Source organism: Pseudochaenichthys georgianus, chromosome 16, assembly GCF_902827115.2.
Source record: "Pseudochaenichthys georgianus chromosome 16, fPseGeo1.2, whole genome shotgun sequence".
In the NCBI taxonomy this organism is placed as follows: domain Eukaryota; kingdom Metazoa; phylum Chordata; class Actinopteri; order Perciformes; family Channichthyidae; genus Pseudochaenichthys; species Pseudochaenichthys georgianus.
The window spans coordinates 17,725,148-17,748,791 of NC_047518.2; the positions used below are offsets into that span (position 1 = coordinate 17,725,148).

At 41.5% G+C, this 23,644-nt stretch overlaps 2 protein-coding genes across 3 annotated transcripts in view; one reads left to right on the forward strand and one right to left on the reverse strand.

Annotated features, from left to right (window-relative positions):
- Positions 1-2,620: 2,620 nt before the first annotated feature.
- On the forward strand, positions 2,621-18,574 carry LOC117460879 (antizyme inhibitor 1-like). Of its 2 annotated transcripts, none has more exons than XM_034102489.2 (12): positions 2,621-2,864; positions 4,371-4,492; positions 6,668-6,878; positions 7,070-7,243; positions 7,724-7,896; positions 8,235-8,369; positions 8,557-8,638; positions 8,795-8,869; positions 11,558-11,723; positions 16,028-16,143; positions 17,218-17,435; positions 17,540-18,574. In XM_034102489.2, exons 3-12 carry the CDS (start codon positions 6,777-6,779, stop codon positions 17,652-17,654), a joined length of 1,356 nt encoding a protein of 451 aa, XP_033958380.1. In that variant the 5' UTR covers positions 2,621-2,864; positions 4,371-4,492; positions 6,668-6,776; the 3' UTR covers positions 17,655-18,574. The 2 variants fall into 2 exon arrangements, with proteins under 2 accessions (XP_033958380.1, XP_033958379.1); XM_034102488.2 differs by lacking the exon at positions 2,621-2,864 and adding an exon at positions 3,449-3,678.
- LOC117460320 (Krueppel-like factor 10) overlaps positions 18,272-23,644 on the reverse strand; it is an 8,100-nt gene continuing 2,727 nt past the window's right edge. Inside the window, exons 4-5 of the mRNA XM_034101670.2 lie at positions 22,566-23,316; positions 18,272-21,052 (exon numbers count right to left, since the gene is read on the reverse strand). Coding sequence (XP_033957561.1) covers positions 20,832-21,052; positions 22,566-23,316 — 972 coding nt within the window. The 3' untranslated portion in view covers positions 18,272-20,831. The remainder of the gene's footprint in view (positions 21,053-22,565; positions 23,317-23,644) is intronic.

The following is a 23,644-nucleotide window of genomic DNA, read 5'->3' on the forward strand; positions in this document are numbered from 1 at the left end:
AATCAAACCGCGTGTATGTTGGGAGAGCCAGACCGCAGTTATTTCCCATATGTCAAAAAATGGAGGAGAAAATTATCGTGGCGGTAGGGAATCACCCGGTACTCTATGACCAGTCCCTCTTTACATACAGGGATACAAACCGGAGGAGCCAGGCATGGGGGGAGGTGGCAGAGACAGTGGGTGAAACTGGTAGGTTTTCGCTTGTTTGGGGAGTTTATATCCAGTGTACTTCGTTTGAATGGACAGCTAGCAAGCATAGACAGTATATTTAGCCAGCATGGATGTAGCATGAATGCTTTGCTTTGTATGTCCGGGGCGGGACATTCATGTGATTGGTTGTTGCTCGCGTTGACTCCCCAAGCTCAAGACACGCCCACCGCCAAGCGGCAACGCACGCCGCCGTGTGTAGGGACCGTACGGTACGTCCACACAGCAGCTTTAGACAAATCTTCCACCGCTTCTCTGCCCATTGACTTTGAATGGGGATGACGTCACTTTGCCTCGCTTTTCGCCGAACTGCATTGTGGGGGAGCGAAGCGAAGATTTCCAGGATTCAAAAGTTGAGCAATGTTCAACTTTTGAAGCTGAGCTGGAAGCGTCAGCCAATCAAACACGTTTATGCAAATCTGACAGTAGAAGCGCTAGCCAATCAAACCGCGTGTAAGCAGGGAGAACCAGACCGCAGTTCATTTCCTCATATTCCAAACGAGAAATTACGGTAGCAAATCACCCGGTTCTTTACGACCAGAACTATTAACGGGATACAAACCGGAGGAACCAGGCATGGAGGGAGGTGGCAGAGACAGTGGGTGAAACTGGTAGGTTTTCGCCTGTTTGGGGTGTATATATATATATATTGCTCGCATAAAATCCCCGGGGTTTTTTGCTTTGTATGTTGGGGGCGGGAGATTCATGTGATTGGTTGTTGGTCGCGTTGCTCGCAAAAAATCCCCAAGCTTTCAGAAACGCCCAGCTCCAAGATTTTTGAAAAGCTGCTGTGTGGACGAACCAGCGCCGGAACCTCGCAACGGCTGCGGAGCTCATTTGCGCCACATTTGGGCCTAAAATGAGGTTTGAGTCTGCGTGATCTGCGTGTAGGGAGGGGCAGCAGCCATATCATTAGCTAGAACTAGCTAGATCTGATGGATTTGGACATAAACGCGAGTGAAGTATAACCGGACACGAGAGAGAGAGATCAGCACCTGCAGCTCTGCCCGCTGTGACCGGTGAGCGGAGCAAAACACACCTTAAAGACGTCACCTAACACATTTAGCTATGGCACAGTCGTATACATTGAATTATTCAATTTGATAATATGTAATCAACTTAGGCATCACTCCTTTTTTAAATAAAAATATTCATAACTCATATTCGAATACATGAATAATTATTTGAATACCTGAATAATTTCGAATATTCGATTAATCGTTCCCATCCTAATATATACATACATTTTTGAAGGTGCCTTATTATTTTCCTTTGTATTGTTGTAACATGCTGTTTCTTCCTCTCTGTCTGGAGGCTTCTGAGTAATCAGGGTTCCTGGGTTGGGACTTTCTAAGTATGTGTGTTGATGTAATCTGTTTATAATGTTTGCAAACAAGAATTCCTGCTGCACAATGCAGCCACTGGAGTATTTGACCTGAGGGTGGGTGGTGCACATGTCTCGCTGCCGCATACCCAGCGGCTGTGATTGGCTATTATGATCCAAACAATGGAAATCAAACATTGTGCTTTACTGGAAGCCCCTTAGATGCTATGTGTGATTAGACTTATATATACATAGTTCATTTAGTGTTGGAGAAAACAGGCACAAAACACGGAACAGCTTTTGTGTTGCAGGAAAAGAAAACCCCTGCAACCTTTACAATGGACTCCAAGCAACAGTTTTAGTGAAACAAATGCTGCTATGGTTTATTATTCATTAAGGAGTGCTCAAAACTCGCCTAACACACCAAACAATTTTAAAGTTATGTGAATTCGAAACGGTGCTGGTGGTGGCTAAAAAACAGGAAACCATGCTTTGTTTATGATCAATCAGGATTGTAAAGATTTAGAAGATCTTGCCTTTTTTTCATGGTGTTGAATCCTAGAAAAGAATAAAACTTAAGAGTCAGAGAAAAATATTCTCATGTCTATTCCAAGCATTTCTATTTGGGTGTATTTGTGTAAGTTTATTTAGAATAGTATTGTTTGTCCATGCCCTCTGTAATAATTCCTTGAAAAGACTAAACTGAGGGAACATTTTGTCCCAAAAGGCTGCACAGACACAGCTAAAAATGGACTTTGACTTCAGGATACATGAATGGATCATTACAAAAAGACCAACTCAAAGGCAAACCCAATACACATGATGATAGATATGTTTTACAATATTTAAATAAATAAATAATATTGCAAATATGAGTTAAAAACCCTCAAAACATTTGACACGGAGAGTTGAATTGGGGGATTTCAAGCTCAGGTCTGTGATATTTAAGACCAAGATGATGTCAGTTAGGATAGGTATAGGCAAAGAATCCCCCAGAGAAAAAACTCTCCTCCTCCTCCTCCTCCTCCTCCTCCTCCTCCGTCGAGGAGGGAGACATGCAAATTTATCTTCTTCTGCCCCAGACCCGGACCCTGAATTCTCAGAAGCGGGCACAACTCCTCAAAGTCACAACAACAAAAGCAAAGGGACAGAACAATCCAGTTAGAGCTTGAACCTGGGGCAAAATGCATGCATCCATGTTCTTCCTACTCATGGGACTGGAGCTTTGCAACTGTTGATTTTGACTAAAGAAAACAGGAAGCTTCTGCAAACAATATTGGACAGCATTTTGTCCTTATTGAGCCATGGGAAACACAATGAAGACGTAACACAGGTAATTCTTGGGAAATTGGATTGTGACCTGTTTAACATACAGTAGGCTACAGGTTATTATCTATAAATATAACTTGTAGTCAACCAATATATGATTGTATTGCTGGACATACATTTTGCTGTGTATTTCTAGAATTGTTCATTTGTATTGTAATAATTGTTATTCTTTTTGTTATGTTTTTATCATTAATACGATTATTATTGTTGCTGGGCTATTCATTGTAGAATTAGTATTCATTTATGTTTTTGTCAATACATTTCATCATTATCAGTTTCTAAAACTGAGGTCGTTGTCTTTGGTTTTGACAGCTCTAAACCCCGCCCATCTAAAATGCATCAAGCTCCCCAGGCTAAAGTCAAAACAGGCAGGAACATGTGCGTATATAATTTATTAAGTTATGTTGAAGATAGATTCATATTTACCGATTATATTTGTATCAGAGCGATATGTGGGGCATTGCTTTTCCACAATGGTGCTTTGCGTTACATAATCAAACCGTTTGCAATATATTTATTAATTCAGCTTTTAGTTTGATAAATTAACCGGATATCTCGCTGTTAATGTTAGTTCTTGACGCTCCTGTCTGTCTGTCCGTCCACCTCCACTCTCGACCTCCACTGTTGCCTTCCGCTCAGTCGTCACAAATAATCCTACGACAAGATTGCATCAACAAAACGCTGAAGGATAATAACTCTGGCCGGTTCACCACGTCCATGGCAGTTATCCTTTTCTCTTCTAGTAACCCCACCACTCTTTAAAAATTCCGCCTAAAAAGAAAAAGCGTTCTGTCCCCTCTTTTGGGTTTTCAGCTAACGTAAGTAACGTTAACGTAGCTAACCGCGCTGTTAGCATGCTATGAGTTTGTTTATGAATTAACCGTGTAATTTAGCCAACAATACATGCTAGCTGAAATTAGTGAAAGATAGCGTAACAGTTGGTATAATTTATATTGATTAAATTAGTTACAAATTGTTTTTTAAACAATATTCACCTCCTTTTTTGCTAGGTAGTTAACGCTAATGCTAAGGCAACATGACCTGTTAGCAAGCTAGCTAGCCACCTGTATGTCAGAAATGTTAAATGTGGTTTGAATTAGTAGAAGGGGGATGCTTGGTGTTTGGCTAATCACCCCGCATGAGTTTGAAAATACTATTGTGAATGAACTTAGTGACAATATAAATGCATTATGTTAATTACTAAAAGGGACTATGATCCTAGGAAAGGGTAAGATTTGAAACATTAACAAACAACTATAATAACGGAAAAATGTGTTGCATACAAAGTAAACCATTAACTTATACCAAAATGCAAACCCAATGCTCTGCTTCTATTGGCTTTTAACCCTCCGCACTTTTCCAGTTTGATTAATGCTTCTTCAACCATTTTACAGATTTAATTGTATAAAAACGTCCTTAATGTTAGGATAGACTGGAGCATTGTGGGGAAAGTTGCTTCTCTGTCAGTAATTGAGTCCTTTGTGCTCTCTTTTCATCTGTTCTTTTGCAGGTGTACAATAATTACCCGGAAGATCTAGGGTCATCGCTTCACCGAGAGCCATTTGACTTCAACGCGGAGCCACCTTGGGATCCTAGCTGATAGTGGACGGGTTCAAACCAGGACTCATCCATGTGAGTAACGTGTCAGTCGTTTTGTACTAATGCATTGTGACAAATGTTTTCATCAGACTCGTTGACAGAAAGAACAAAACAAACAGGCTATATTTTATTTTAGATTCTACATTTAAGATCTATTTTCAACACTTCTATTAAAATAACAGGACAATGTGTTCTGGACTGCTTTTTGCTTTTTAGCTCTTCTTTTTCTCTCATATAGTCGCAGATATTACGATATTCATATTGCTAATAGTGACTGGATTTTAGTGAAGTTCTCTCTGCAGGATAATGTCACTGTAAACCATAAACTGATCATTATGCCATTAACCAGTGTGAGAAAAAGTTTTTACAGAGTACTTGTCCATGGACAAGTGAGTTTGGCAATTTACTTGTCCGAATACATTTTTCACTTGTCCAGAATGGACAAAAATGTGGGGCCACTGGAATCTTCTTCTTCGCCATCGTATTTTACATTTTCCCACGGTTTTTACGACACCGCTAACGTAAGTGAGCGGTAAGCTTTTAATGCATCACACATAGGGTTGGGTATCGTTTGGATTTTAACGATTCCGGTTCTGCTTTTCGATTCCGGTTATTTTTGTTTCTCGATTCCGGTTCTTTGAGAGGGTAAAAATAAGTCCCATGACAAACTGGGAGAAAAATCTCATCTCACCTCACCTCACCTCACCTCACAATGTCACTTGGGGCCCCAAGTTGGCCAGGGGCGGCCCTGCCTGCAATACACATGCTGCAGCTGCTCACTGTTTGTAAAAGTAAATAAATAGTATTTTCATTTCAATAATGTACTTTCTATACCCTGCTTCATAAACAATACTGACATCCCTGTGCTCCTCCGAGTCTGGGGGTCCGGGAATGTGAGGACAGGGCGAGGACACAGACAGGGAGGCTACTTCATAAAGGAAATGGCGGGCAATATTAACAACATAGGAGTTAAAACGCTTAATAACCTTCATTATGTGTTAGAGAAAGAACATAAGAAAGTTTGACAAAGATTAGGCTGTTAAACGGGCAGAAAGAGTGTGTGTAGAAAGAGAGAGAAAGACGCTGAGCTGCACCGCGCAGCGATCAGCTGATACGGAGCATAGAGAGAGAGAGAGCTGCGGTCCGCGAGGCTCGGCCTCGCCTCCTGTCCTCACAACTCTTATTAATCCCGGTACCGGACAATTGTTATTTGTTCCCACCCCGCTCCGCCCCGCCCCCGTCTAACTGTACAGAAAGCAGCAAGATGCATTTCCTTAGGAATCGACAAGCAGAACCGAAACTAACATTTCTAAACGAACAATGGCGGGCACGTACAATTTGCGAATGAGTTCTGCCTTTTGTAAACTGAATGTATCAATAATTTGTCAATAAATCAGGCCGAAAAGCGTCACTTGTCCGCCGGACAAGTCAATTGAAGGATCTACTTGTCCGATATTGTAAATAACACGTCCCGGACGGTGGGACGTGTACTTTTTCGCACACTGCATTAACATCATCACTTATTTCAAGAGAGTAATGTTATCACCGACTTGCCCTTGTCCCTCTGTCAGTTCATGTGTGTCAGACTCTAAACAAATACATCTGCACAATATTGTTTATAAAACTGATCAGACTTTGGGGGAGTCATAAGCACAATGCCCTTTTTTTGACAGTAGCCCCGCCCTGTCTCAGTTGCTTCAGGCTTTCTAGGCCCATTGTTTTCTCACTATTTAACCTCCCTAACCTACAGGCATGTCCCATATATTCCACCCCAGACTGCTGTGCCTCTCTGATTTTGTTTTTTGTGCAACATAATTGAAAGTAAAGTTGTGACATCAACGCCGCCAGTATTGTACTTTATTTAATGCCTTCAAAAAGAACCTTCACGGGTCACCAGTTCCGGGATTAATGGTGATTGTTGGGGGTAATTGATGGTAAAGTGAATGAACTCTGTGCCCCAGACTCTGTTTTGACAGCGGCTCTTTAGAAGAATAGGCCTCTTCCACAATGCTGTCCTGTAACATGCAGCCTGCGCTGTGCTCTGATTGGATACTCCCTGAAAATGACTTTATTTGCTGATCTCGTATATAATGTCTTGGTTCCAGCTTCTCTATAAACTAGCTGGACAACATCATTTGAAATGCATTATCCATATATGATTGAATTGTTTGTGAATGTTGTGTTGACTCTTCTCGTTTTCTTGTACAGTTTGTTGCTAAAGTCTAGGAACCCAGGGGCTCAAGAGGGTGTGAGCAAGTACACTTCGGACTAGCCAAGTTCTTTATGCCTGTCGGATTAGAAGAAAACGGTTGAGAGGATGAAAGGAATCGCTGATGAACCGCAGTATTCTGTCGGTCTGTTGGAGGGAGGCGCAGCCCTCTGTGACGTGATTGACAATCATATTTATGAACAATCTCTGGTAAGGGCCTCACTGCAGCAACATGTACATTTAGCACACACTTGCAAACCTGCATTTTGTACTTTTCAAAACACCTTTTATTCTATTGGCCTGTTTACATGTGGTAAGTCACAATTCTGACAGACTTTAGCGAAAGCTTGGAGTTTGTATTTTTACTCATTCATTGACATGTATTTTTATTTCCTCCTCAGACTGAGAAGAATGCATTCTTTGTAGCAGACCTGGGAGTAATAATGAGGCAGCATGTTCGCTGGCGAACCCACATGGCCCAAATTAGACCCTACTATGCTGTCAGATGCAACAGCAGCCCAGCTGTTATTGAGGTTCTTGCTGCCCTCGGCGCCGGATTCATTTGTACCAACAAGGTACTTTACCACAAACTGGTTGTATCACTGTAGTCGGTTCAGGTTTATCCACAGGAATGTGTTGGATACAAAGATAGTACAGTACATACCGGTAGCTCTATATTGTTATTTATATAGTGTACTTATTTTGACGTTTTCATTTTGTCTAATGTTGCTTATTGCACTAGTTGTATCTATGTTTTAACATCTTTTTTTGGTGTCTTTTAGCCAGGTTGTCATTGTAAATAAGAATTTGCTCTCAATTGACTTATTGGTTAAACAAAGGTAAAAAACATCAGTCATAAAAGGGAGTTTAAAACAAATCTGTTCAATATTTTAGCACTTCTTCTCCTACGAGAGCCTGTCTACCTTTTTTATGTATTCTTTATTTTGTCTGTAGTAAACCATGCAGGATGTACCTGGTATGATCATATGTCTATTAACTAGCCCACTTACACATAATAATGGAATAATGATCTGTATTTATCTTTTGTGTTACAGTCTGAGCTTGAGCTGGTGCAGAGCCATGGTATTCCCTCTGAAGATATCATCTACAGCGGTGTTTGCAAACAAGTGTCCCAGATTAAATACGCTGCTAAAAACGGCATTGACCTCTTGGTGTGTGATAATGAAGCCGAGCTGCGCAAGATTTCTCGCTGCCACCCCAATGCCAAGTAAGAGCTCAAAGAGTGTTAGTACTGGTGCCAGTGATCATGTGACCTGAAAGCTTCTAGTTTAACATTGTCAGGTAATTGGCTTTGTGCAATCATATGACCTTTTAGGAGTCATTAGAATCTGTCTTGCAGGATTTCCCTTTAAATACATTCTTCTTCCACATTGGGTTTGCCAATAACAAAATCTTTGCCAAATCAAGCTTTAAAAAATGATTTGGTTTCAGGTGCAGTATTTTGTGATTTAATGTGTGTGCCGTCAACTCATTCTGATTTTGAACCACTTATTTATTTCTTATTTTGTCAGCAAACCACTAACACAGATTGTTTTTTTAATAAAGGCTGCTGCTACAAGTTTCAACAGAAGCTTCCAGCCAGGGCGACGAGATGAGCATGGCGTTCGGCTGTTCCCTCAAGGACTGCAGGCGCCTGCTGGTGAAGGCCAAGGAGCTGGGGGTGCAGGTGGTGGGAGTCAGGTGAGGCCTGAGAATGACTGACGCACTTTGAAGAAACATACTGATATGTGGAATGACAGCAGCTTTCTTTACCTCAGCTCTCTCTGGGTCAAAGATGAAGTCTAACCTGCTACTGGATAACGTTTTAAATCCTTGTGAAGATTTTACATTTTGATCATTAACTTTCCCTCTCATTTTCTCGCCCAAGGTCTCACATTTCCAGCTCCTGCGAGGATGACCAGGTGTACGTTCATGCCGTATCTGACGCCCGCTGTGTATTTGACATGGGAGTAAGTAAATATATTATTGTAGTTGCGCTTTTCAGTCCTGTGACCAGCATTTCATTGCTTTGTAACACACACTGATGTTTTGGACACTTGTGGCAGCTTAAGAATTACTCTGTACTTTGTTTTGGTTACACATTTACAAGCGTTTTTCTGCTTCAGGAGGAGATCGGTTTCAACATGAATGTCCTGGACATTGGAGGTGGCTTCAGTGGCTCTGAGACCCAGCTGGAAATGGTTACTATCTTATCTGCCTTTCACACTGATCAGTATTACCTTTTTTGAAAACAGTCAGTCAGCAGTCTTTTGAACATTTAAGGAGAAAAATTATGATAGAATTAAGTACAATTCATAATTTCAATCCATTATTTAGAATGTACTGTTATACAGTTTTACATTTAAATGTGCATTTTACATTATGACACCCATTCATAGGACACTAGTCTTAGATTAGAGTAGATTGATTGATTGATTTGATCTAAAATTGGGAAATGGTTTTGTTGCAGCAGATTTCAACACATTGGACATGAGTTGAACCTTTAATAAAGTTTAAAGGGGACCTATCATGCAAAATGCACGTTTGTACGTCTTTTATACATGAATATGTGTCCCCGGTGTGTCAGGGAACTCACCAAGTGTCAGAAAACACAACCCTCTCTCTTTTCCTCCATACCCAAATCTCTAAAAACGGGGCTGCAACGGATCTAATACAGACTGATCCAGATTTGAAAAGTCAGGAACGAGGAGCTCCGCCAATATGGCCAACTCTCCACCTATCAGGGGAATGTGGGGTAGGACCACGGCCGGCCATTGCCGCTAGAAAGCGCTGGAGACACTGTAGTACATATGCCAGGCCTGTAAGTGGCGCTGTAGTCTGCCACAAAAGCAGCGAAGAAGACTTCACACGCATGGTTGCCATGGTTGCCCTTCTGTTTATTCTCCACTGTGGCTCTTTTTCTCCTTCCCCGAGGCAAGCGTTTGCTCCTGCTGCTGTAATACAATGCAATCCCTCCCCATCGAGACAAGCGCTGTAATTCTCTCCGGTTTGCCACCAGCAGATGACAAACACCCACCTCTCCGCCTCTTCCAAGGGACAAGAGGACCGTGCGGCAGAGTTTCAGTTAGATTTTTTTTCAGCGGTCAACATGTCCGTTAAAGTTTAAATCTTCCGGACAAAATTAGAAAAGTTTTAAAACAAATAAATAATGACTATATAATCATATAAGAATAAAACACTGAGGACGGAGATCTCTTTTTCTCCCCCTTTTCTGAGAGCCAAGCAGCTGATCTCAAAGCACCCGCCCCTCTCCTGCAGGGGGACGTGGTCAGCTGCAGCTCATTTGCATTAAATCTACGTCACAGAATCAGCCCCTGCAAAGACAGGGCTGGAAAGAGCAAATAGAGCTAAATGAGGCATGGCTAAAATGCAGGATCTGTTTGGTATTTTGAAAAAAACACTATTTATATTAGGGATGCCCGATATTGTTTTTTTGAAACCGATAACTTCCTGCTTCTCAAGACCGATCACCGATAATAAAAAAAAATGTACGCCACTAATTATTTTAGCGCGATTAACGCATGTGTCTTTTTTTCCCTCGGCCGCCCCGTAGTTTCAGAGCGCGTACCATCTACAAGCTGATGCTGGCAGCCCCGCTCCTGCCGCCCGCTTGTGGCAGACCACACTTCCACGCTCACCGGCAGGCACCGACTGGCCATCTGGAGGACCGGGAGGGTGTGTGTATGTGTGGCCCGAGCGAGCGAGAGAGAGACCTTACGTGCATTGTTGTTGTTAGCATCTGGTGCTAGCTAGCTGCGCTAACGGATATAAGGAGCTGTTTAATTGAAAACAGAGGAGCGAGATTTCGCCACAACTGCGCCGAGCACTTGACTTTATGCAGGCAGCCAGACAGTGGGACATTGTACGAAAAGTCAGCACCCTCAGCTCGGATAGTGCAACATGATTGCAGCGTCCAGGCAGCTCCGGTTCGAGCATATGCCTTGAGTTGCAAAACTGGCAAACTTCTTGCCTTTTTCAAAAGCCTCGTTGATAGGTAAAAGCCCCGGTGCCTTTGCAGCTGGCTTTGGATTTGCTGCTAGTTTAGCAGCGCAGGCGTCTTCGTACGCTTTTAACACACCATCGTAGTGATGGCGATATTTCAGGTGACTGATCAGGTTCGAAGTATTGTAGCTCGTTGCCTTTTTCCCTCCTCGTGGAACTTCTGCATTACATTTGTTACAAATAGCAAGCGAACTTTCTAACTCTGAAACTTTGAAATAGTCCCATACTACGGACGAGATGTTTGTTTACTGTCCTGGCTTCACGGCCGCACACCATTTACGTCACAGCCAGGCATGAGTTAGGGAGCGCTGGATTTGTGAAGAACTCCCCTCTTCCTAAACCACTAATACCACAGTACTGGCAAAACGGGAGGAGCCGAGTGAAAAACAAGCGCCCCTCATCCCAATCCACCCACACTGCAGTATTTTTTCTTTTTTTTACCCAAAAAATATATTGTATATTATCGGGGCTATTAATACTTGTATCGGGTTTATCGGGATGACGTCATAATTCCTGATATCGGACCGATAATTATCGGGCCGATAATTATCGTGCATTCCTAATTTATATACTTTATATAGGTATGGCCCTACAATATATTGTTCAAATATAGCATGATAGGTCCACTTTAATTAAACAAACAAATGAAATATATACATCCTAAAAAAATGCATTTGGTTAATGTATAAGAAAAATAATAAAATAAAATAAATAATTAGATTCAAGTCCATCCTTTTTTGGGGAGTGAGAAAGCCACTGTTCAAAGCCTGACACCTTGATCAGATTAAGATACACTTTAAATGTAACATTTAAAGGTCTACCCATTTTGGTTTCTAATGTCTCTAACACTGTCATATGTTTTGCAGATCAATACTGCAGTCATGTCGATGGTGGATTTATACTTCCCTCCTTCTACTGGTGTTTCCATCATCGCTGAGCCTGGCAGCTTCTTTGTGTCCTCTGCATTCACTCTGGCTGTGAACATCATCTCCAAGGAGGTGGTGGCACGAGACCGCCAGGACCAAGCACGCGGTCAGTGGCATGATATTCTCTCAGGGTATACAGTGTATTACAGGGTTGCCGCGGGGTCTTAAAAAGTCTTAAATTTGATCATCAGAATTTAAGGCCTTAAAAAGGTCTTAAATATGATCAAAAAATATAAGAAAGTACATAAATATGATTTAGAAGGTCTTAAAAATTATCGGATTTGAAAGGTACTTCTGTGTAGCGATCGCGTCTAAGTGTTTTGGGGGAAATGTCCGGGCTGCAAAGTAACCAGTACGGGAAGAGCCTTTCAGTTCCCCCCAACAATTTGTATTGAAATCAATAAACATGGAACCAGTAATCACTAACTTTGTTTTCCCCGGCCCCTTATTGGAGAACACCCAGCTAGTAACCTAGCAACCAAGCTTCAGCTAGCGGCAGTCAGAAACTCATGTATCTTCGAATGTACTTACAAATAAATATGGGGAAGTGTCAGTTCAACCGTATTTGGTTGGAAAACATCGAATTTAGTGCTTGGTTGAAACCAGTGGAGGGGAACGTGTTTGAAGCCTGCTGCACCTTTTGCAAACAAAATTAGCGTTTGTTTTGCTAGTGTAGAGTTAGCTAGTGCAGCTACTCCCGCAACAACACCGGGGGACCTCCGGGTCACATTTGAGTCTACGTCAACCAGTGGTTGCGTTAGACTTTTTCGTTGTCCGTCATTTTGACGGACAGGATCGTAACATTTCCATTATTACCCGTCATTTTATTTGATAACGTTTTTTAAGAGTTTTAATGATGAGATGAGACATATTTCATATTTATGTTTGGGTACTGGGTAGGGGTGTAACGGTATTCGTCCCGTACCGTCACGGTTCGGCACATGCAGTCACACGGCGAATACGCCTTTTTTTTTTACGAGTGGGAAAAAAGTCTGTCCTTCAGGGTAGTATCCACTACACTATTTCTAATCCAGGGGGCGGTATTGCGCCTAAAAGCTGTTTGCCAGCCACCCTTAAACAACAAATGAAGAACAAGAAGAAACACAACAACAAAACGAACTAAATACAAGAAGAAGAAAAGTTAGTATGGTGAGTTCAGATAACACACAGGAGCTAGAACCCACCTGTTTCTTTTAAATCAGCTGTGTGGGAACATTTCGGGTTCCCTGTGGACTACAATAACGATGAGGTGTGCGAGTGGTAGATCCGACGAGGACGGTGTGTCGGCGTTGTTCTACAGCGGGGCGGTATGCTAATGGGAACACACGCCAAACATGCTAAATCATATCGGAACCGAGATTTGCCAATCACCGGAGCCCGCAAAAGACAACAGCAGTTCAACAGCTGATCCCCGCTGTTTTTAAGAAGCCAATAGACATGAGAGCCGTGAAACCAAAATAAATAACGGAAGCTTTTGGCATATGTTTTTCAACGACTTTGCGCTCTTGAAACACTTTCTTATTATTTATGATGTAAGACATTCTTTTTAGTTTTACAGCTTGATGAAACCTTTTTGTTTGACATCAGCCATTATAGATAATATGGCCATCTGAGTGTGTGTGGTACTGTTTATGGTTTGTTTTTAACTGTTTAATACAGTTAATTATTCAAAATGTCAGAGTTCCTTATTTTGAAACTGAAACTTGCACTACTGTTCAAAAATAAATAACAACAAACCTGGAATTATGCATTTGGGACTTTTTTTTTGCTTTTTCTTGTTGTACCGAACCGTGACCCCCAAACCGAGGTACGAACCGAACCGTGACTTCTGTGAACCGTTACACCCCTGGTACTGAGCAAATGTTCATTCATTTTTTTTTTAATGATTCATAGAGAACTTTTAAGGGCATGGAGAAAAAAACATACCGACCGTGTGGTCACTTTTCATGTCAACACGAACATGAATGATTTATTTTTTCCTGCACTGACGGCACAGCAGAGGGGGGCAGAGGCCGCTAAAAACACGCGACCATTGTGCCTAAACAGGCAAATATTAACAATGCCATAGTTTTTAAATGAGACAATTACAATCAAAATATGAACAAAAATGTACAAGAACAACTCAATTGATCTGCTGTAGCCTGAACGCTGATTTCTGCATCGTCGTGCACCCTCGGACAAATCCGTTACTCATCTTAGCTTCTCGACAGATGTCGCAGAACATTTTGCCATCTTCCGGCTGAACGTTGTCAGTTTTATTCTTACTGGCTTGTCCTTCATCCTCCACCGCATCAATCCCTCTTTTCACCTCGTTTATCCACACCATCACAACTACTGGGCTTATTAAAAAATCTTCGGATGATCAGCTGCCGTGACATTTTGCGATTGCTAAAGCCGGTTAAACAACGAGGTAATCAACGAGGTCAAAAACAAGACTAGACAATAGCTACTTAATATACACACACTCGCCACCAACTGGACAGGGGTGTGAATGACTAAATAATAGTTACAGACTACAGTAGAGTACAGTAGATCGCCCTCAGTCTACTTGGCCACTAACGATGTAATATAATGTGGGCCGCTGGTGGGCATTTTGAGCTGTTCCGAGTTGTGTTCTAATCCGTCAAAATGACGGACTGCTTTCAGATTTTTTCGTCATTGTTAGAAAAAATCCGTCATTGACCGAAAATATTCGGTTAACGCGACCTCTGACGTCAACCCTAAAAGCGGAGGTGCTGTGGATGCTAAATACCGTAGCTGAACACCAATCATACAACAGCATGAAGACAGCTGAGCTCTGACTATAGCTCTTGTCACACACACACACTTTTTGTCTAACACGCCAACACAGTTCAGTGTGCTGTTATGTTCAGTCATTGTTCTTATGTTGAACATGAATTTGTAAGTAATTATGGGACGAATTTCTTCTTTCCTAGCAATTTTCCTTCATACTCTCTTGCCGTGAAATAGGTCTTAAATTCTATTCAAAGTGGTCTTAAAAAGTCTTACATTTGAGTTGGTGAAAGCTGCAGGAACCCTGATATTAATAAAGATATTAAAGCTTATTTTGATATGACTTTGTGTCTGTAGGGTTTCCCACACATAGACTTTATTTAGGTGGGCCGCCCAGGTATATTAACGTCCGCCAAGTGATATTTCGTGACCCATTTAGATGTATTCTTGTTTTATCCGTCCGCGAGCACGACGCCATCTGGTGATCGATTAACTACCCCTCCTATACCCGTTTGCTCTGCTATCGTGCGAAGGGTCTGCTTTATGCACTCTGCAGTAACTCCGCTGCGAGGCTCCGGCGGCGAACCCCCCCCCCCCGTTCATGACCGAGCTCCGCTAGCACACACACTCCCCCCCGTTCTCGGCTCCCACCATAAGTATGGATGGGTACCGAGCCCCGGTATTAAACGGGCCCCGGGGCTGAATTATTAAAGACCGTGGTACCGTTAAGCTCCGACGTTAGCGGTCTTTTTATCGGTACTGGAGACATGTAAAAAATATATGTCGTGTATTATTGCTACACAAACATTATATTGCAGTTTTAGTGTCGCCAACTCCGTTTCTAACACGCAAAAATGCTTCTATGATTATTTTTAGTATTTTCGATCTTTCTCCCCCTCCTGCTTGCGAGGGGGCGGGGCAGTTTACACACACGCAGCTGCTACATGCAGCAACACACACACACACAGCAGAGATGGCGGAGAGATCTAAGCGCTCCGAGGTGTGGTTAAACTTTACCCGTCTCGATGCTCGATGCCTAAAGTGCAATAAGAGTTTAGCATGTAAGGGCGGTAACACGAGCAATTTGTCTAAACATTTAACAAAAGTGCTCCACATTCAGACGGAGGAATGCACCGTGTTCGACTGTCTTTCTAGCAGCTCTGTAGCCCCATCCACGAGTAACGTTTCCACGTCAGGTGTTATGTATGCTAGCAGCAACACACGGAGTTAACTCAATTATTCAAACATGGGTTAATGATTAGAGGTAACAGAGTTATTTATTTTGTTAGTTTTGTTCACAATTTGTTTAGTTAGTTTACCTTATTTTTTTCTCCAAAAGAACCGATAAAAGACCGGACCGATAAGCGGTATCGATAAAAGTAGTAGTACCGTTAAAACCTTAACGATACCCATCCCTAACCATAGGTATATTTCAGATCTGTGGGAAACACTGGTCTGTATACAGCATACTTTAGGAACATGAGGAGGACTGTCAGGTGCAGTAATATGCATCATTACAACTAAACATGCAACGCAACTATTGTATGAAATATGCATCATTTCAAGTCAACCAGTCAAAGAGAACTGTTCAAATGTTTGATTTTGTATTCTTATATGAAACAAAATATAAAGCGCTCTGAAAAATGAATCCATTTCTCTCTACCTTCTCCTAAACAGATGATCCGTCTCCCAACGATGAGCCAGAGTTCCAGTACTACATGAACGAGGGGGTGTATGGATCATTCGCCAGCAAACTCTGTGAGACGCTGATCCCTGCTCCATCTGTTCACAAGGTGAGTCTCAAAGACTGTCTACATTTCTTTCCTTAATTGTATACACATCTGTTAGCTCAACATTCTAATGAATAATAATCTGTGATGCTTCTCTCTCATGCTCTGACTGAGCGATGATAGCTGATGTAATCAATGGGGAAAAAACTAATACGAAATGATACCTTCATTGTAATTAATCACTTATTATCAGGTACAGCTTTTTATAATTTGACCAGTGGCGAGCCGTCAGGGCCCTTTTTTTCTATTTTTCATTAGTTGTACCAAAATAACTTGATTGTATTTAAAATAATATTTCCAAAGAAATAAATCCTTCGAATCTGCCTGTTCAGTTTCTGTTTGAATGTGAAGGGTTAAATGAAAGAAGCCCGTCTCTGCGAGTTACTGTGAAGACAGGAGCTGATTGGTGGTCCTGCTGTAAATTCACAGAGGGCCCGCTGCAGTAACTCAACGAGAGAGTTATGTCAATCATATCTTCCCTCTAAATGGGTGGGCTTTGTTTTCGGGTCAGAGGGACTAGGTATAAAAGTCACGGCTCGCCACTGAATTTGACAATATTGAATTTAACCTGAAAAATTCACAGATGATGAAAAAAGTCACAAACAAGCGTTAAAGACGGAAATCAAAACGTTTATAAAAGGTGTAGGTAGGGTGAGATAAGAACATTGACATGCTTGTAATAAAGCCTCTGTTAATAAATAATCCCTGCATTATTAATAGTCTCATCAGACTAAATTGTATTGTACAATGTTGCAGAACTGTGATCCTTTATTCGAAGTTGTGCAAACCAAACATCACTTATTGTAAGATTTTGTACCTTTTTATTAACTTATAATGCTAAAATAACACCCAACAAATCGAGCCCAAGAAAGTAAAATAAGTAAGGTTTCCAGACTTTACAGAACTGGTCAGATTTGGCATGAAGAAAATGTAAGATATTACAAAGAAACCTACACAAATAAATGATGTTCTACTTATACATATTTCTATCTGGCAACCCAGAATATATCCTGTTGAATAAGTCATGATCAAAGCTCTCATGTTAAGTTGATGGGTAAATAAATCTGTGTGTGTCAGAACCCCCCCCTGGATGCTCCGGTGTTCAGCAGCAGCCTGTGGGGCCCCTCTGCAGACGACCTGGACCAGGTGGTGGAGCACTGCCTGCTGCCTGAGCTCAACATCGGAGACTGGCTGACCTTCTCCCAGGCAGGGGCCTACACCATGGGACAGCCCCTCCGCACCACCCCCGACTCACCAGCGCCCCCTGTGTACTACGTCATCTCCTCCAGGGACTGGTAAGAGACATCGGCCATTGACGGTTTTCACATTTGGAGTGAGAAACTGAGCATATCTTCTGTGTAGATGCTGTCTTCGTCTGACGTTCATTTCCCTCCCCCAGGTATGAGATGCAGGACACTGGAGTCACCCATGAGGCTACACTGAAGAACTTCTCTTTGGTCCCTTGTTTCCACAATTCCTGCCACACAGAGGCCGCTCTGTCTGTCCCCGCGTAGCAATCATCAGACTAGGAAGTCTTTACTTTTCTGCTTTCTGCTGCTAGCTTCGTCTGGTCCACATTCCACGGGGTTGAATGGAGCCGACTGAGCAGATGTAGCTTTTTACAAACCCCAATACACAATAAACTAAGCGATTAAACCCTAAGTAGATGTTTTAAGTATGCAACAAAATGGATGAGTCCTAAAAGACAAATGCATTCTTTCCTTTGCGCCGTTTACACACACAGTAGACGTATAATGATTCTAAATGATTATATTTAACAAATCCTCTTATCTGTCTTCATTGCTTTTGCCAGTGTCGTGAAGTACAATATGTATAACTGACTGAAGCTGTGTATTTAAATGAAAACACAGTTCTGAGATATTGTAGTGTGTATTTATGAATTGAATTGGTTGTATAGTTTATTCAATTTGATCAGAGCTTGATTTCCCTTCTAACATTGATTACATGTTTTCCTACTCAGTGTTTTGAAGCTTGCAAATGAAAGCGTATTCACTCATCTGTGAACGAAGCCAGTGTCATTGTGAAGTCCTCTCGTGTAATAATGATCAGTGCAGTCTGTTCTGTTCTGGTTGAGAAGCTGAACTAGTGTTTTTCTAAAACGCTAAGTAGCTTACTCCCTGACCAGTAAAAGAACGGCAGGTAACTGTTATACTTCGACATAATAAAACCGGTTTATTATTCAGCACGCACTGCAGGTGGAACAAAGAATCGGCTAACATGAAATAACAAAGCATTTCTAATGCTAGAAACATTTAATGCTATTTCTATCAATATTTCTATGTTTGAGAATATTTTTTCAAGATCTAGGACTGCTTTTAAAATAATATGATTTCCCTACCTGTGTTTAAGGCATGATGAACTATCTGTGATCGTCAACACGAACAGCAATAAACACCTCAATGACTGGACTGAATCCCTGTGTCTGAGTTGTCATGATACACGGAACATTAACGCTTTCAGAAACTGTTTCATTGCATGATGACTTCATCCAATTCTCCTTTTGGAAAAATTATCTAATGCAAGATGATGATGGGGCTCAGTGATGTACCTGAACGCGTTCAATGAACGATCGTTCATTGAACGCGTTCAATGAACGATCGTTCATATTTTGGGCGAACGTGAACTGAACGTACTGTATTTCCGCTAGATGAACGTAATTGAGAACGCGTTCATTCTCAGCGCTGTATAACGGCGTTCAAAAGTGCGTTCATTCTCAGCACTGTATTATAACGGCGTTCAAAAGTGTGCCAGATTTCATATGCCTTTCAGCCGAAAACCCAGTTAAAACACACCGTAAACAGGCTTCAAAATAATGCGGAAAACCACCCAATCTGGCAACAGCAAGCTGCCTGTGACGCGTACGCGCCTGTCACCCCTGGCTGTCGCACTAAAATATAAATATACTAAATATATCAGACTCCTCACAACAAACAATGTGGAACCGCGGAACCGGCGAGCATTGAATGAATGAATTAGTATGGACGAAGCCGAGAGCAGCTGCAGCAGCACTCACTCAGAGTGAGACTCTACGGCAGGGGTGGGGAACCTTAGGCCTCCGGCCGTATACGGCCCGCGAGACAATGTGGTACGGCCCTCGAGGTAATTTATAAACACACGCAAAAAATAAAAAAATGAAAGAAATCTAGACCGCAAAAAAATTAAACAAGCGAGTGCCTGTTTTTCCTGGCCAAAGTCAGGGTCCTTGAACACAACACGAGCCTAACGTGTCATCACGTGGTATATGTCTCGACTGACAGGGGTGCAGTTCTGACGGAGAGCACCAGAACGCCACTCCAGCACTTCAGAAATTGCAGTACCGATAAGTCCATACACATGCCGCAGTTTCTGCGTGTCTGTGTCTTTAGTTGAAAGCCCAGTGGCGATCTGCTCATCTGTCATACTGATCAGACAGTCAATAACTGTGTTGTTATCATTAGCATCTGGTTAGCTAGCTATGCTAACGAATATAAGAAGCTTTTTCTACAACCAGTGAGGTAAAGGCACATCTTTATATGATCATTATAGTTATAAAAAAATAAGAGAATAAAGTAAACGGGTATAAAATACTATGACAGTTATTAATAAAAAAGAATACAGTTTGAAAGGAGAGTGAATTGTCAAATATCCATAAATTAAAAGAAAATCTGCTTAGTTGTGTTTGGGTGTTGAGAGATGTGTCCATAGATCTCCTAATGTTGCTCTCAAAGTGAGGTTAGGTCCCCCCCACTTAAACCATGTTCACATGGATAGGAAACTAAATACATTTGCACACATCTTGTGTCCATATCTTTCTGTGTTGGTGGTCACGCCACACCCTGCACGTGCATGCATACGCGAGTCATGGTGAGATATCTGGATTAGGAGGTTGCTTTTTCTTTGCACAGAATGAAATGAATGGGCTGTGATTTTAGTTTTTTTAAGCAGAGGTCAATAACTTGTACGGCCCTCTGAGGATATTGTAAAAATTGAAATGGCCCATTAACATCGTACAGGAGACAAATAATAGCTCGCAGCAACGTATTGAAAAAAGAACTATGAACTATAAATTAGTTCATTTTTGAAACCATGAACTTTAGTTCAACATTTTGAGTTATGAACTATGAACTGAACTAGTTCATTTTAAAATGTGTGAACTGTGAACTGAACTAGTTCATGTAGAAAGTGAACTTTCCCAACACTGAGGGCTGTATCTAGTCAAAAGCAAAGTTACTATTGAGCAGCCTATGGTTTTTAAGTCTATCATTACATGTTAAATAGACAGCACCAATGACCCTACAAAATATGCGAACAAATACAAAACACAGTTCTCTGCAAAAAGGTGTGCCAAATATCTTTTTATTACAAATGTATTTTTGTATGGCTCAAAAGAACAATACTTAACATTCTTTGGTCAAAAATCACTCGACAGTAAACATGTTTAGCATTGATTTGTAAAAGTGTACAGAACAGTATTAACAGTGGATCATTTTAGTGTAGATGCTCAGTTTGAGTAGTTTGAATGTAAACATCTTATTCAATCATCAAAGCAAAGGAAAGACTTCACATGCACATTCATCTGGTTCAGCAGTGATGTGAAGTGTTATGATCCGTTGTGCATATAACAGGCATTTCATTCTGCGTCTCCTCAGCATGTCTCAGAAGGCTTTTGTTGAAGACACTGAGCAGTGATGTCAGCAGACTGGATGACCTGTAACTGCGTAGGAAGTCTTTCTCTCTGCGAGGTGTCTCCGTGCGTGCTTGGCGAGGTGGTCGCTCCTCATGAAGCGGCTGAGGCACACGGGACAGGCGAACCTCTTCTCCCCTGTGTGGGTCCGTCGGTGGCGGGACAGCTCGTCGGAGCGAGCGAATCGCCTCTCGCAGCCCTCCCACTTGCATCTAAAGGGCTTCTCTCCTGGAAAACAGACAGTGAAGTTAGAAAATAAGGCTTTTTGGGTCATTTATTTGCTTCCCTTTCTGTGTCATCCTTTGCATTGAAAGCTGACCATTGGCTGCTTTGTAAAATGTCTTCGAGTATCTATATATGTATTGTGTATCTTGTTTTGTATGTGTTTGTACGGCAACCTTGAAAGGCACCTATATAAAATAAATGAATTATAAGGAATGCATGTACTTTTTTTAACCTTAGTGTTTTTGTCCTCAAGTCAATTTGATCTGCCCTGGTTTGACTGCTTAGGATAACATATAGTAGACATTGACCCAATTCTGTGTAACACATTTTCAGCACACTTAATTCCAACAAATACATACAAATGTTACATTTATTTCTTGAATATATAGTTATCAGTCCAAATGTGCATCAAACTATACCTAATTTAAAAGAAGTTAATAACAAAAAGCTTAAATTAAATAAACCCTCTGGTTTATTTAATTTAAGCTTTTTGTTATTAACTTTTTTTATATTATGCTATACATTAATGCTATACATTTTAACGTAGCATGCAACCATCTTATCTTGTGGCAATTAGATGAAAGAAACCCATATTTCTGATATTCAACATTTTGAATGGGGGCAAATGAAACCCGATGAAAAAAGAAGGTTAATGATGAAATACTATATTGAAGTAAAAGTTCACATTTTGAGTGGGGGTTATATCAGGTACTTATTCATAGTCAATAGATGGCGTCGGCATTCCCCCAGTGTGGAGAAGTAGACCTAAGAACCAGCACTGAATTGAACCTGTTTACTGCTGGGGATGGGCAGCAAAACATTGTTCATTGTAAGAAAATGACCACCAAAGAAAAATCAACATTAGTTTACTGCTATAAGCTACATTTATAATATTTTCAACACTTTACTTCCTGTCAGGCAGCTCTTTCTGATGGGAGACTGAAGCTGTTCTATATCCATTACTAAAATAGACAGTATTTCATATTAAATTCTGTTTATTTTAATGTTATTCTATGTACATGTATTTAAACTCAACTGCAACATTGAGCTTATTGAATTGTTATTTTTTGACATGTAAATAGTGTACTGTACTTCATCTGCATGACTTGCACATTGTACTTGTAAGACAGTCTTGCACTATTTTATTGTACTCAGTTCTCCTTGTACTATTTTATTGGTTTTTACATTTGTTTTATTATTTTATGTCTTATATTCATTTTGCATTGTTGGAGGGGCCTGGGACGATTTGCATTGCCAACACTGTAGCTACTGCGCATATGACAATAAAGACTTTGAATCTATGCTCTCTGACAAAGAAAACTATTTGACCTCTCAAAACATTGGGAGTTGCTGGTCTACCGCTACCTCAATTGGTTAGTATGTTTGTATTATTGTGTGACTATGATCAGTTAGTATTCACAAAACTCAATCATCTACCCTTTGTAATTCACTGACTATGTATAAGTACTTCATAAACCCCCCTTCAACTATCCCTTTAAACTCCTTCCTGTCGTACCTGTGTGTGTCCTCAGGTGGGCCTTGAGGTGGGAGCTCTTGAAGTAGGTCTTGCTGCAGTCCTCATGAGGACAAACATGGCTGCGGACACGGGACACCTCGGGCTGCGGCTGGTTTAGTCTTTGCTCCAACAGGGCCAGCCCAGGCGCGGGGGCGATGGCCGTCAGCTTGGTGCCCCCAGAGGTCACCAGGGCCGGCTGGACGTAGAGAGTAGGAACAGCCAGCTGAGGGACGAGGAAGAAGACCTGGGCCGGAGGAGCTGCTTGTGTTGGGGGACGGTGCTGTGGTGCAGTGGTGGGGGATGGGATTTGAAATCCGTTTGGGTTGTCACAGGCTGTGACAGGAAGAATGTGGCTGTACAGAGGGAGAGGAGAGAGCTCAGAGCCAGCAGCCTGAGATGAGTTTGATTTATCCTCAAGGCTCTTCTGGCTGGTTTCAAAAACAATTGGCAAAGCCGCAGTGTGAGATCTCTGTGGCCCGACTGCTTTAGAGTCAGACTGTTGGACAGCATCTTGCCCATATTCACAGCTAGAGTCTTCTGTATGAACGGGAGGGAGTCTGTCCTCCCTGGAGGCAGGATGGGCGCTACAGGAGCCGCTCGGGCCATCTGAAGTGTGCCGGATCACACTGGTGCACTGGAAGCGTTGCTGTGTGTGCTCATGAGTCTCTTCTGCTATTCGCTGAAATAAGGATATCGCCGGGGGGGAATGGGTGGCCTCAAAGTCGGGCGGACTGTATGGCGGTGTCATCCACTGGAAGGAGAGGAAGGTCATTAATTTTAATGGTTGACAAACAAATCTTATTTTGAATTTGAAACAAAAATACAATAGGAGTATCTAAGGGAGAGTATAAGGGACACGGATAGCATTTTCATATCAAGAATAACGTCTAAATGTTGAAATAAAATTGAAACGTTAGAGGCAAAACGTCAAAATAAGATATTGTTAATGAAGTACAATTTTTTTTTAAGGTCTAAATGTTGATAATAAATTCAAACTGTTGAGAATAAAGACGGAATATTGAGGATAAATGTCAATCTGTTGAGAATAAACTAAATACGAGAATAATGCATTTACTGAA

What these genes read in the sequence shown, in the direction of transcription:
- LOC117460879 (XM_034102489.2), top strand. Translation starts at nt 6,777, where the DNA reads ATGAAAGGAATCGCTGATGAACCGCAGTATTCTGTCGGTCTGTTGGAG. An exon ending in CCGCCAGGACCAAGCACGCG is followed by an intron (nt 11,724 to 16,027) that starts GTCAGTGGCATG and finishes TCTCCTAAACAG; the next exon opens with ATGATCCGTCTCCCAACGAT. An exon ending in CTGCTCCATCTGTTCACAAG is followed by an intron (nt 16,144 to 17,217) that starts GTGAGTCTCAAA and finishes TGTGTGTGTCAG; the next exon opens with AACCCCCCCCTGGATGCTCC.